Genomic DNA, 15453 nt, shown 5'->3' with positions numbered 1-15453 from the left:
TCCACCTCAATCCCCAGAAACAGTAAGATGCACAAAACAACCACAGAATATTGCAATTGCAAGTACTAGCTTCACATCCAAAAATCACACACATTCATGCAGAGGGTGGTACATGTATGGAATGAGCTGCCAGAGGAAGTGGTGGATGCTGGTACAATTGTAACATTTAAAAGACATTTGGATGGGTATATGAATAGGAAGGGTTTGGAGGGATATGGGCCAGGTGCTGGCAGGTGGGATTGGATTGGGTTGGGATATCTAGTCGGCATGGACGGGTTGGAACGAAGGGTCTGTTTCCATGTTGTACATCTCTATGAATCTATGATTCTATGAATATAACTGCGCACAAATTTGTATGCTTGGGTACACACATTTGTTAATATAAGCATGCATTTGCACTTATATACTTGTACACATACACATAAACACTAATTCACCTGTGTAAGCACACAAATACATATACACACATGCATATCACTTATGTGCACACATTCTCATACACATGCAGAAATAAGCACACAGCAGATAGTGAAAGTGTGAAGCTGGGTCAGTGCTGCGACAAACTGCACACACTGGCAAATGGATATTTGAGCTCATTTTCTGGTATGGTTGATGAAATGTTGAGCACCCTCGGGGAAGTAAAGATCAACCCCCAGTGATTTGCCAAATATTCCCGACTCCTGGGAAATTATCTACACTCGATGATTTTTCAGAGAATGGGATGGCTTAAATAAGATGCTACAAAAGACAGAGCAAGCTGTTGGCTCAGACTAGGACACTCAGTTCGATGACCCTCTGGCAACAGGCATTTCCCATTAATTGATCCCACACTAGCAGTTAGGAAAGGAGAAGTGAATAATTGTGACAATGAGAAACTCTCATCTGTCTGAGCTCAGGCAACTTACCGACTGATGTGAAAGTGAGCTTCCAGCCTTGGTTATCCCCCGAATCATCACTGTGGAAGTGAATGTGAATACTGCTGCTGTTTGTATCGATCTTTCCTGGACTTTTATCTCCACAATATGGGCCAAACTCCTTTATTCCAGCTTTAATCTGCAACAAATAAACACCAAACACAGAGAATGAACTGAGAAATCTGAACTCAGCTGGGAACCTTATTCACAAGGAAAAAAACCAAATCAACAATTACACAAACAAAGTAAATGTTAATCAACAGTCCCATAGACATCCCATGTGAACATTCTGATTAAATTTAACTATAACTGATTAAAATTTCACAACTTGTTTTCAAATGGATAAAATGTGTGTTTTTGGCCAAATGAGAATCAAAATCCAGCTAATCTGTCATCATGAAGGGAGCTCCCACAGGAACATGGGAACTAGGAGCTGGAGGAGACCATTTGGCTTTTTGAGCCTGCTCCACTATTCAATATGGTTATAGCTCATCCTTTTTCTCAGAGTCCTCTTTCGCTGAATTCTAAACTGCTCTCTGTCCTCAGGCTTAGAGCCTTTTTCCATTTTGGGAAAAATTCGGGATAGTATTAGATCCAAATTAGGGATAGTATTAGGTCCAAAGAGGAGACAAATAGAATTCTAATTTCTTCCATAAGCCATGTTGAACCACCCTTCTTGTTGCGCCAGATAGGAATGGATAATTATTGTTATTCGTAAATAGATGTCTTAAATATTTGCCATAATTTATCCACTGCCTAACCTTTTAGTAATGTTCACTAATCCATCATTGTCAACTTGTGCCTCATATTTTCATAGTTCCCTTTATTTAGATTTGGGACATTAATTTCAGATTCAACCTCTTCATCCTATATTTTCATGAAAATTTCCATCATTTAATGGTTAATCTTCCCCAATGGACCCCAGATGACAGATTGTTAATTAATCTTTTTGCATTGTTCAATATCCACTCCAGGAAATTAATCTATATGTAAATTAAAGACACTCATGATTACAATTGTAACTTTATTGCATGTATCTCTAACCTCCTGTTTAATGCCTTCTCTTACGGGGCTGCTACTGATTGGGGGCCTGTAGACACCCCCCAACGATGCTTTCTGCCTCTTGGTATTTCTTATCTTCACCCATACAAATTCCACAACATGTTATTCCAAGCTAATATCATTCTTCATGATTGTACTGACGGCCTCCTTTACTAACATTGCTACCTCTTTTGCCCATTTGTTGACTTTCCTCAATACTGAATACCTGGATGTTCAGTTTGCACTCTTGATCACTCTATGGCCATGTCTCCATTACAGCTATACTATAATCATGTATATCTATTTGTGCTGTTAATTAATCAGTTTTATGGCAAATGATCCACACATTAAGATACAATGTCTTTATAATCTTGTGAGTTACCTAAGCTTGATTTTGCACTATGGCCCCATTTGTTTGTTGCCATTTTCTTTTCTGCCTTCCATTTTCACTTCTACTTTTCTGCCTTTCATTTCTATTCTTGTTTCCCCCTTCTCTGTCTCATTGATTTGGTCCCCAGCTTTTTGCTATTTCAGTTTAAACCATCCCTGCCACTACTAGCAATCAGCACTGCCCACCCCTCCCCTACATTCTGGACATGGCTGGCTTAAATGCAATCCATCCTGTTTGTATTGGTCCCATTTTTCCCAATAACCTGTCCCAATGCCCCAGGAATGGTCCCCTACACCATTTCTTCAACCATATATTCATTTGGTATATCCATATTTCAATGCTCACTATCATGTTGCACTGGAAGCAATCCTAAGATTACTTCTTTTGAGGTCTTATTTAGTAATTTACATCTTACTCCCTGCATTTTGCTTATAGGATCTCATCTCTTTTTTTACAATGGTATTGGTATTCATATTTACCATGACCACTGTTTGCCCTCCCCCTTAAGAATGCCTTGCAGCCTCTCTGAGTCCTCACTGACGCTGGCACCAGACAGGCAACTTATAGAGTCATAGAGTCATAGAGATGTACAGCATGGAAACAGACCCTTTGGTCCAACCCGTCCATGCCGACCAGATATCCCAACCCAATCTAGTCCCACCTGCCAGCACCCGGCCCATATCCCTCCAAACCCTTCCTATTCATATACCCATCCAAATGCCTCTTAAATGTTGTAATTGTACCAGCCTCCACCACATCCTCTGGTAGCTCATTCCATACACGTACCACCCTGTGCGTGAAAAAGTTGCCCCTTAGGTCTCTTTTATATCTTTCCCCCCTCATCCTAAACCTATGCCCTCTAGTTCTGGACTCCCCGACCCCAGGGAAAAGACTTTGTCTATTTATCCTATGCATGCCCCTCATAATTTTGTAAACATCGATAAGGTCACCCCTCAGCCTCTGATGTTCCAGGGAAACAGCCCCAGCCTGTTCAGCCTCTCCCTGTAGCTCAGATCCTCCAACCCTGGCAACTTCCTTGTAAATCTTTTCTGAACCCTTTAAAGTCTCACAACATCTTTCTGATAGGAAGGAGACCAGAATTGCAATATTCCAACAGGGGCCTAACCAATGTCCTGTACAACCGCAACATGACCTCCCAACTCCTGCACTCAATACTCTGACCAATAAAGGAAAGCCTTCTTCACTATCCTATCTACCTGCGACTCCACTTTCAAGGAGCTATGAATCTGCACTCCAAGGTCTTTTTGTTCAGCAACACTCCCTAGGACCTTACCATTAAGTATAAGTCCTGCTAAGATTTGCTTTCCCAAATGCAGCACCTCGCATTTATCTGATTTAAACTCCATCTGTCACTTCTCAGCCCATTGGCCCATCTGGTCCAGATCTTGTTGTAATCTGAGGTGACCCTTTTTGCTGTCCACTACACCTCCAATTTTGGTGTCATCTGCAAACTTACTAACTGTACCTCTTATGCTCGCATCCAAATCATTTATGTAAATAACAAAAAGTAGTGGACCCAGCACCGATCCTTGTGGCACTCCACTGGTCACAGGCCTCCAGTCTGAAAAACAACCCTCCACCTCTGTCTTCTACCTTTGAGCCAGTTCTGTATCCAAATGGCTAGTTCTCCCTGTATTCCATGAGATCTAACCTTGCTAATCAGCCTCCCATGGGGAACCTTGTTGAACGCCTTACTGAAGTCCATATAGATTACATCTACTGCTCTACCCTCATTAATCTTCTTTGTTACTTCTTCAAAAAACTCAATCAAGTTTGTGAGACATGATTTCCCATGTTCAAAGCCATGTTGGCTATCCCGAATCAGTCCTTGCCTTTCCAAATACATGTACATCCTGTCCCTCAGGATTCCCTACAACAACTTGCCTACCACTGAGGTCAGGCTCACCGGTCTATAGTTCCTTGGCTTGTCCTTACCGCCCTTCTTAAACAGTGGCACCACGTTTACCAACCTCCAGTCTTCCGGCACCTCACCTGTGACTATCAATGATACAAATATCTCAGCAAGAGGCCCAGCAATCACTTCTCTAGCTTTTCACAGAGTTTTCGGGTACACCTGATCAGGTCCTGGGGATTTATCCACCTTTAACCATTTCAAGACATCCAGCACTTCCTCCTCTGTAATCTGGACATTTTGCAAGATGTCACCATCTATTTCCATATCCTTTTCCACAGTAAATACTGTTGCAAAATATTCATTTACTATCTCCCCCATTTTTTTGTGGCTCCACACAAAGGCCACCTTGCTGATCTGTGGGGGACCCTATTCTCTCCTTAGTTAGCCTTTTGTCCTTAATATATTTGTAAAAACCCTTTGGATTCTCCTTATTTCTATTTGCCAAAGCTATCTCATGTCCCAGTTTTGCCCTCCTGATTTCCCTCTTAAGTATACTCCTACTTTCTTTATACTCTTCTAAGGATTCACTCGATCTATCCTGTCTATACCTGACATATGCTTCCTTCTTTTTCTTAACCAAACCCTCAATTTCTTTAGTCATCCAGCATTCCCAAGACCTACTAGCCTTCCCTTTCACCCTGACAGGAATATACTTTCACTGGATTCTTGTTATCTCATTTCTGAAGGCTTCCCATTTTCCAGCCGTCCCTTTACCTGCGAACATCTGCCTCCAATCACCTTTCAAACGTTCTTGCCTAATACCGTCAAAATTGGCCTTTCTCCAATTCAGAAATTCAACTTTTAGATCTGGTCTATCCTTTTCTGTCACTATTTTAAAACGAATAGAATTATGGTTGCTGGCCCCAAAGTGCTCCCCCACTGACACCTCAGTCACTTGCCCTGCCTTATTTCCCAAGAGTAGGTCAAGTTTTGCACCTTCTCTAGTAGGTGCATCCACATACTGAATCAGAACATTGTCTTGTACACACTTAAGAAATTCCTCTCCATCTAAACCTTTAACACTATGGCAGTCCCAGTCGATGTTTGGAAAGTTAAAATCCCCTACCATAAATACCCTATTATTCTTATAGATAGCTGAGATCTCCTTACAAGTTTGTTTCTCAATTTCCCTCTGACTATTGGGAGGTCTATAATACAATCCCAATAATGTGATCAATCCTGGAGTCTCTTTTGCAGCTTCAGGAACAGCCATTACTATTCAATTCCTCAACTTTATACTCTGCTATTCTTCTTCCTCTCTTCCTGCACATCAGAGCCACTCCTGGTGCTATGGTCTTGGCTACTGCTGTTATCCCGAGATGTTGCCTCCCCCAGTGGTAATCAAACAATATAGCTATTGGTGGTGGGGGAGGGAGTGAGGGGGGGGGGGGGGGGGGGGTGGACACAAGTGTCTGTTCCACTACCTGCCTTCCTTTATTCTGTCTGGTGGTCACCAATCCCTCCTCTGCCTGTTCAATTGCTACCTGCAGTATGGCTACCTCACTGAACATGTTGTCCATGATAATCACTGCGCAAGTCCATCCACTGCTCCAGCTCCGAAATGCAGTTGTTGCATCTGGACACACCTCCTTCACACATGGTCACCAGAGACACTGGATATGTCCATGACTTCCCGTATGGTGTAGGAGGAGTATATTACAGTTATGGAAGCTACTATTGTGACTTCCCTTCAGAATAAGTTCTTTACTTACGTCCTTTAAACAATAATTACAGAAGGCATCTTTTTCACTCCAAACACTCCCACCACAGCCCAAAATTCCTGCCTTAGTTTGTTTAAGCTAATGGACTGCAGCAGTTTAATCAGTAGAAAAACTAAGAGTGGAAGTACTCACCTGACCTTCTCCAGATACTTTCTAATTCAGAGCTATTTAAAGATTCACCCAAACATCACCACTGTCCACTTGCGCTGCTTCATACTGAATTCTTCCCAGTCTGCTTCACAGTGATGCTCTACCATCAAAGGATGCCGCACTGTTGGAGAGTCATTACTATGGGAGTGCTGTACTGACAGAGGGTCAGGACTGAGGGAGCTCTGCAGTGACAGAGGGTCAGTATCAAGGGAGTGCTGCACTGTCAGAGGATCAGTACTGAGGGAATGCTGCACTGTCGGAGGATCAGTTCTGAGCGATTGCTGCACTGTCAGAGGGTCAGTACTGAGGGAGTGCTGCAATGTCAGAGGGTCAGTATTGAGGGAGTGCTGTACTGTCAGAGGGTCAGTACTGAGGGAGTGCTGTACTGTCAGAGGGTCAAAACTGAGGGAGTGCTGTACTGCTGGAGAGTCAGTACTAGGAGAGTGCTGCACTTTTGGAGGGTCAATACTGAGAAGGTGCTGCTCTTTTGGAGGGTTAGCATTGACAGAGCTCTTTGCTATTGGAAGATCAGTCCTGAAGGAATGCCGCACAGTCAAAAGGGTCAATACTGAGAGAGTACGGTGGCACGGTGGCGCAGTGGTTAGCACTGTTGCCTCACAGCACCAGAGACCCGGGTTCAATTCCTGCCTCAGGCAACTCTCTGTGTGGAGTTTGCACATTCGCCCAGTGTCTGCGTGGGTTTCCTCCAGGTGCTCCGGTTTCCTTCCACAATCCAAAAATGCGCAGGTTAGGTGAATTGGCCATGCTAAATTGTCCGTAGTGTCAGGTGAAGGGGTAAATGTAGGGGAATGGGTCTGGGTGGGTTGTGCTTCGGCAGGTCGGTGTGGACTTGTTGGGCTGAAGGGCCTGTTTCCACGCTATAAGTAATCTAATCTAATCTCTGGTGGAGGGCCAGTAATGAGAGTGTTGTTCTGTTGGAAGGTCAGCACTGATGGGCCACCATACTGTCAAAGAAACTTCATTTTCACCGTGTCTCTCTGTTAATCCCGTATTTGAGGTCATGCTGAATTTTTCTCACGTCTAACATGTCCCATACAATGACGCACCTTCAGGTAGTCATAAGGGCACGGCACATCTGGATGATCTTCTAAATCAAAGATGTCTGCAAATTCCAAAGAGATGGTGAATCCTTCCTCCAGTTCAATGCGGTATAGACAGTCTGAGCTTTTGGGATACGAATAGGGATAGTCTGGACTGCTGATCACGCCTGATTTCTCAGTGAACACATTGTCACGACACTCAACTTGTGAGAAATAAAAACAAACAGCAAGTCAACAAATCATTAACCAGGGACAGACCAAGAACTGCTGCTCATGATCAGCAGACAATTTGCTTAATTTCAAAGTTAAAAGGTGACAGGAAACTGAGAAATGGAGCAAAGGGTGAGGAAGGTGGTGACAAACCCCAGAAGGGAACAGCTAGTGGGTGATGTAGTCAGACATGAGGCAAATAAAACTTAAAACAGAAAATTGTGGAGCAACATACTAAGTTAAAAACAACGAGCAATGTGAAGTAAAATGACACATTGTCAATCATTGGTTTGATCACATTGTATTCAATCTGGGCACATCGCACTTTAGGAAAGAAAAATTGTATAGTGTATTGTAATCTAGAGCCCGCTGCCTGAGTGGGCAGTGCAAACAGATTTAGTCATAACTTTGAAGAAGAAATTAGTTATGTTAGTGAAATGAGCCAATGATGCCACAATAGACTCCATGGACTCTATCATTCTCTGATCCAATAATAGTGATGACACACAGTACAAAGTCTAAAGTGAGTGCACACATTGACTATAGTATGCAAACAGCCAAATACACAAATTATGAACAGAGATTAGGTCATGCATTGCTTAATAGGAATGTATCTACCTCTGACTTAAAAATATTCAAGGACTCTGGTTCTACCACCTTTTCAGGGAGCATTCCAAAGAATCATGGGCCCATTATGAGAAAATAAAGATGATCTTTGAACAATGATCCTAGTTCTCAATTCTCCCACAAGTGAAAACAGCCTCTCCACACCTACCATATCAACATTCCTCCTAAACTTAACATGTTTCAGTGGATACAATCCTATCCTGTTTAACCATTCCTCATAGGATAACCCTCTCATTCACTATCTGAACTGCCCAGTACTCCAGATGGGGTCTCACCAGTGACCTGTATAACTAAAACACAACTTCCCTACATGTGTATTCATTTCCCCTCACAATCAAAAACATTCAAGATCATTTCCAGGGATGAGAAACTTCAGTTGAGAATAGATAGAAGAAGTTGGGATTGTTCTCTTTGGAGAGAGGAGATTAAATAGAAATGTTCAAAATCATGAGTGAGATGGATAGAGTAGATTGGGAGAAACTGTTCCCACTCCAAAAAGGAACAAGAGCAAATAAGCATAGGTTTAGTGTAATTTGTAAAAGGAGAAAATATGATCTGAGAAAAATACATTTTCATTCAGTAAGTAATGTCTGGAATGTACCATCTGGAAATGTGGAGGTTTTTAAATTGAGGCATTCAAGAGGACATTGGATGATAATTTGGACAGAAATGGTGTGCAAGGATATGGGGAGAAAACAAGAGATTGGGGCTAGGTAATGATGCTTGTTTGAAGATTCAGTACAGGTATAATGGGCCAAATGTCCTCCTCCTGTCCTGTGATATTTCTGTGATTCAGTGTTTCTATTATCTTTCCTAATTGCTTGTTGCACCCTCAGTTTAACCTTTGTGATTAATGCATAAGGAGACCCAGATCCATTTGCATCTCAGAGCCCTGCAGTCTCTCCCCATATAGATAACATGCTTTCATTTTTCTTCTTACCAAAATGGGCCATTTCACATTTTTCACATTGTACTCAATTTTCCACTTTGCCACATCTTTTCCTACTCATTTAACCTATCTATATATTTTGCAGCCTCCTTATTTCGTCTGCATAACTGTAAACACATCTTCAACCTTGCATCCAAGTCATTGATATTAATTATAAACATTGAGGTTGCAGCATCAGTCTCTGTAGCACACCACGTGTTACATCTTGCCTGCCACAAAAAGATCCATTCATAATGATAGCTTCCTGTTAGTCAGGTAATCTCTCCATGCCAATATGTTACCCATATACACAAGAAGCTTGAGTATATATTGCCAATGTGTTTAAGTATACACAGATGGTATGTGGTACATGCTTAGTGTGAAAGTACATGGTCAGTGTGAGTGGCAATGTATTTGGTGAGTAGTGTACACTGTCAGTGCAAATTTGAGTGAACACAGTCAGTGAGAATGTACTGTAAATACTATGTCTTTTTATTTTTCTATATTTTTAAATTGCGGACTTAAATGAGAAAAGAATTGTTTTGAAACCAGAAAGGTTACTGAAACAAAATAATCTGACAGTTATCGTAAGCACTATTTACACAGCTGCTGGTTCAAGTAGGAGCAGGAGAACATGCAGACAAGCTGGAGCCAAAAGGTGTATACAAATGAAGGTTCAACTGGCAACATGGAGCTGATTAGTCTGTGAACTAGTAACCAGTTATCAATGACAAAAGGCCTTCTGCCTGCCAACAAATGTGATTGGTTCTCAGGTAACTGAACAGCTTGGGCCTGGGAACAAGTTAGAGACAAGTCATCAAACTTCTACCAGTGCCGGAGCTCTCTGTTCTCTGCAGTAAAAGCTACTTTAAGCCTGGCCTGTAGTTTCTGTCAACTTGCATACAAAGTCATACAAATGGGGGGACTATGAGTATTTTTTTAAAACGTAACTTCTGTGACCACTCTGGGAATAGCAAGGCTTGATTTCCAGTGTGTTAGCCTGGTAAGTCATAATAGTAAGCTGTGTGAATGTCAGAATTTGCAACCGACGTGATTGTGAATGTAACACTACCTTTGCAGGTCCGGTTATCTGAATGAAGGATGTAGCTGAATCTGCAAGAGCAGTAAAATCCACCGATGTAATTGTGACAGAAATGGTCGCAGACCAATGCTTCATCCAACTTCTCCACACACTCATCAATATCTACAAAGGAAAAGGCAATTAATCACAGCATCCTACACCAGATATTCCAGTGACCAGTGAAATAACCACTGGCTGGAGAAATGCTACTGACAGGAGAAATTAGTGATGGATCACTGATCCCATCTCTCATTGCTTCACTAGTCTCTCTACTCCATTTTAGTGACTTTGGGCTTTCTTTTCATGGCACCTTCTCCAACTCTTTTTTTCCAATATATTATGTCTATTGTCAGCATCAACATTTGAGGTAAACATTTCACTTTTTTTCTTTTATATCAATCTGTGCTGAGTGATTCACAGAGTCACAGAGGTCTACAGCACAGAAAATGATCCTTTGCCTCATTGAGTCCACACCGATTAAAAACAGCCACCTAACTATTCTAGCACTTGGTCAATAGACTTGTATTCCTTGGCATAGCAAGTATACATTCAAATACTATTCCTCATCCTTGGCATATTTCATGTTCTTCACAGTATCCTTGTCCTTACAACCCCATGACCATGGGCTTAATCATTCACCAGTTTCTCCCTGTCCTTCACATTCTGTTTCGCTCTCTCCCTCTTTATCCCCCCCTCTCTCTCTCTCTTTATCGCTCACTCTTTATCCATCTCTATAAAAGTTTTATCTTTTGTTGAAAGAAATACACATTTGATGGAGCTTTTCATCTTGCACTCTTCGTGATAAATTTTCTAGAATTTGTAAAAATTCAGAGAGTAAGAATATTTGTCTAGTGTGAGAGAAGAATATTGACTGGTTGGCAAGTGCACTGTGATTGATACTAGCATAGCCATTGAGAATACACTCATTGATGCTGATTGACAGTTAACTGTTTGGCTTTGCTCAGTGCATTCCAGCACAAATCATGGTGATCTAGACTCACCATCATTGTGTGAATCAGTATTCACTGTATTTATGAATTCAGTAACTTGCACAGTTGAGGTCACTTTCAATGACAGCATGTATGCCCAAATTGATGGTGTTGCCATGGGACCCACAATGACAAAGCCATTCCTGCAAGCACTGTCTTCAGTGTTAAACAGTGACAGACCAATTACTATAACTCAGGTGTTTGATGATGACAACCATATCCACAATTGTACTATATCCCAGTGCTATACAGTGACAGTCCTACCCCCACTTGTAGTATACCCCAGTGTTATTCAGTGACAATCCTATCCCTAGTGTTCAATCACTCTGTTATACCACATCTGGAGTTTAGAGAGAGACATTCTGAAAGTTTCTAGGCACCTTACTTCCTCAAAGTAGTAACAAATGAAAATTATTTCTGATGAAAGTTCCTATATTCACCTGATAATCCAGCCTGTATTACTGGGAATTAATCAGTCCTAGGGTTCCTTGCTGCACTGCCTCCCCTGGTTAATATCCCTCCATGTCTTGGTGACTGATCCTTATCATCTGTGTTACACTGTATTCTTTCACCCCACGAATTAGATCCAATATTCACAGACTGACAGGAAGCAAAGGGTTCTGCTTGGTGGATGTTTTGGTAACTGGTAGGCTATTTCTAGTGGGGTTGTGCAGGGCCCTTTGCTGTTCATGATACACATTACCTATTTAGACTTTAATATAGGGAATGACTAACAGGATTACAAATGGCACAAAGATTGGCCATATGGTTGATAATGAAAGGGGAAGCTGTAGATGGAGGAAGACATCAATGGACTGGTCAGCTGGTTAGAAAAGTGACCTTTTCATCATTTACATAAATTATTTGAATGTGAATGTAAGAGGTATAGTTAGTAAATTTGCAGATGATACCAAAATTGGATGTGTAGTGGACAGCGAAGAAAGTTACCTTAGAGTACAATGGAATCTTGATCAGATGTGGGCCAATAGGCCAAGGAGTGGCAACTGAAGTTTATTGTGGTTCTGTTCACTGAGCTTGGAATTTGTGTTGCAGACATTTCGTCCCCTGTCTAGGTGACATCCTCAGTGCTTGGGAGCCTCCTGTGAAGCGCTTCTGTGATGTTTCCTCCGGTATTTATAGTGGTTTGAATCTGTCGCTTCCGGTTGTCAGTTCCAGCTGTCCCTTGCAGTGGCCGGTATATTGGGTCCAGGTCGATGTGCTTATTGATTGAATCTGTGGATGAGTGCCATACCTCTAGGAATTCCCTGGCTGTTCTCTGTTTGGCTTGTCCTATAATAGTAGGACAAGCCAAACAGAGAACAGCCAGGGAATTCCTAGAGGCATGGCACTCATCCACAGATTCAATCAATAAGCACATCGACCTGGACCCAATATACCGGCCACTGCAGCAGACAGCTGGAACTGACAACCGGAAGCGGCAGAAACAAATCACTATAAATACTGGAGGAAACATCTCAGAAGCGCTTCACAGGAGGCTCCCAAGCACTGAGGATGTCACCTAGACAGGGGACGAAACGTCTGCAACACAAATTCCCAGCTCGGCGAACAGAACCACAACAACGAGCACCTGAGCTACAAATCTTCGCACAAACTTTGAAAATTAAGTTTAATTTAGATAGGTGTGAGGTGCTGCATTTTCGAAAGGCAAATCAGGGCAGGACTTAGACACTTAATGGTAAGGTCCTGGGGAGTGTTGCTGAACAAAGAGACCTTGAAGTGCAGGTTCATAGCTCCTTGAAAGTGGGGTCACAAAAAGATAGGATAGTGAAGAAAGTATTTGGGATGCGTGCATTTATTGGTCAATGCATTGAGTAAAGGTGTTGGGAGGTCATGTTGCGGCTGAACAGAACATTGGCTAAGCCACTTTTGGAATATTGTGTACAGTTCTTGTATCCCTGCTACAGGAAGGATATTGTGAAATTTGAAATGGTTCAGAAAAGCTTAACAAGGATGTTGCCAGGGTTGGAGGATTTGCGCAATCGGGGCTGTTTACCCTGGAGCGTTGGAGGCTGAGGGGTGACTTTATAAAGGTTTATAAAATTATAAGGGTCATGGATAGAGTAAATATGGAGGAGTCTAGAACTAGAGGGCATAGGTTTAGGGTGAGAAGGGAAAGTTTAAAAGGGACCTAACAGACAACTCTTTCACGCAAACAGTGGGGCATGTATGGAATGAGCTGCCAGAGGAAGTGGTGGAGGCTGGTACAATTACAACATTTAAAAAGCATCTGAATGGGTATATGAATAGGTAAGGTTCACAGAGAGAGAACGCCAAATAAAACTAGATTAATTTTGGATATCTGTTTGGCGTGGACGAGTTGGACCCAAGGGTCTGTTTCCATGCTGTACATCCCTATGACTCTATGAATCTAGGTGGAATTCATACCAAAGAGTGTGAGGTGATGCACTTCGGAAGAGCAAATAAGGCAAGGGAATTGACGCCATGTACAATCTACAATCTATATGGTATATTGTATGTGTGATATATGCTATACAATATACACAGCAATGAAAAGCGGAGAAAATTGGAAAGATCTTGGAACTTATCCACTAGACCCCGACAGTAACAGATAGGTATTTACAGTGCTCACAATGAATATGGAAGATTTTAGTGACCAAGAGCTAAAGTATAACAGCAAGCTGACTTAAGTTTCATAAGTTTACACAGTCTGGTCACCACATTGCAGGAAGAACATGATCACATCACGGGGTGTCACTAGGAATGGAGAGTTTTAGCCAGGAAGAAGGATAGGATTGATTGGGTCTGTTTCCTTTATAACAGTAGTACCTGAGGGGAAATGTAACTGATGTATAACATGAAAACTGAGGTACAGTGCTGAGGAAGGATTTGCCTAAGCAGAGAGGTCAATCACCAGTGACAAAGTGATTTAAAACATTTGGCAGAAGGATTAAACAGAAGTTAAGATTACTTACAGTGTGGAAACAGGCCCTTCGGCCCAACAAGTCCACACCAACCCTCTGAAGAGCAACCCTCCAAGACCCATTTCCCTCCACCTAACACTACAGGCAATTTAGCATAGTCAATTCACCTAACCTGCACATCTTTAGACTGTGGGAGGAAACTGGAGCACACCCACACAGAGAGAATGTGTAAACTCCATACAGACAGTTGCCCAAAGTGGGATTTGAACGCAGGTCTCTGACATTGTGAGGCAGCAATGCTAACCATTGTACTACCTTCTTTTCACTAGAGGTCAGTGGGGATCTTGAGCTCACTGCCTTATTGGGTGTTCCAGACTGAAACCCCTTAATCCATTATATAAATATGTGGGCATGCCCCTAAAATGCTGGCACTGACAGGGAAACAGATCAGGAGTGGGAAGAGTTTATTTTTAATTAATTCATACGATGTGGGCATCATTTATTGACCATCCCTAATTGCACAGAGAGGAGTTAAGAGTTAACCACATTACTATGGGTCAGGAGTCATCTGTAGGTCAGATCAGGTGAAGTTTCCTTCCCCAAAGGACATGAGTGAACTAGGTGGATTTTTTTCAACAATCAACGATGGTCTCACAGTCATCAATTAGACTCTTACTTCCAGACTTTTAAAAAAAATTTGAATTCAAAGTCCACCATCCACCATGGTGGGATTTGAACCTGCATCCCCAGAGCATTAATTGGGTCTCTCAGTTAACAGTCAAGTGATTATACCACAAGGTAATTGCTTCCCCTGATGAGAAGGGATAGACATGAGTGCTCTTTCTCAGTCAGATTGGACAAATTGGGCTGAATTACGTCCTTCTGACCTGTAAATATTTCTTTATTTCTGGTCTATTGGTCAGGGGACTAGTTGAGGTGACATCACTGACTCTCAAATCTTCCTACGCCAGATGCATTTCAGACCAATCAGCATAGGAACTGAGCAGCGTGCGGCAAAGGGCTGATGATACTTTGTGTTTGGGGGGTGAATTCCCACCCTGTGAGTTCCTGTCAGAGAAGTGCTCTATTTAACTGCCTTCACCAGGATTGTTTCTTTTACACTTTAACTCCTGCCACCACCATTCCAGGGATGCTCCAGGGAAACCAGCCACAGCATATTCAGCCTCTCCATATAGCTCAAATCATCCAACCCTGGCAACAATCCTTGTAAGTCTTTTCTGAACCCTTTCAGGTTGCACAACATCCTTCCTACAGGAGGGAGACCAGAATTGCACACAATATTCCAAAAGTGGCCTGACCAGTGTCCTGTACAGCCGCAAAATGATCTCCCACTTCCGATACTCAATGCCCTGACCAATAAAGGAAAACATACCAAATGCCTTCTTCACTATCCTAACTACCTGTGATTCCACTTTCAAGGAACTATGAACATGCACTCCAAGGTCTCTTGGTTCAGCAACACTCCCCATTAAGGTATACA

At 42.2% G+C, this 15453-nt stretch overlaps 1 protein-coding gene across 5 annotated transcripts in view; it reads right to left on the bottom strand.

The window, feature by feature from the left end:
- masp1 (MBL associated serine protease 1) overlaps positions 1-15453 on the bottom strand; it is a 126566-nt gene that overhangs the window by 91080 nt on the left and 20033 nt on the right. For all 5 annotated transcript variants that reach the window (XR_011960872.1, XR_011960873.1, XM_072572204.1 and 2 more), the window contains exons 4-6: positions 10052-10183; positions 7221-7417; positions 906-1053 (exon numbers count right to left, since the gene is read on the bottom strand). Coding sequence is in view for 3 of the 5 variants with exons in the window: in XM_072572204.1 (XP_072428305.1) it covers positions 906-1053; positions 7221-7417; positions 10052-10183 (477 nt within the window). In the remaining 2 variants the exon portion in view is untranslated. The remainder of the gene's footprint in view (positions 1-905; positions 1054-7220; positions 7418-10051; positions 10184-15453) is intronic.

This window comes from Chiloscyllium punctatum, chromosome 6 (assembly GCF_047496795.1).
Source record: "Chiloscyllium punctatum isolate Juve2018m chromosome 6, sChiPun1.3, whole genome shotgun sequence".
NCBI lineage: Eukaryota > Metazoa > Chordata > Chondrichthyes > Orectolobiformes > Hemiscylliidae > Chiloscyllium > Chiloscyllium punctatum.
The sequence above is the reverse complement of the archived record's forward strand: the minus strand, read 5'-3'. Positions and strand labels throughout refer to the sequence as shown.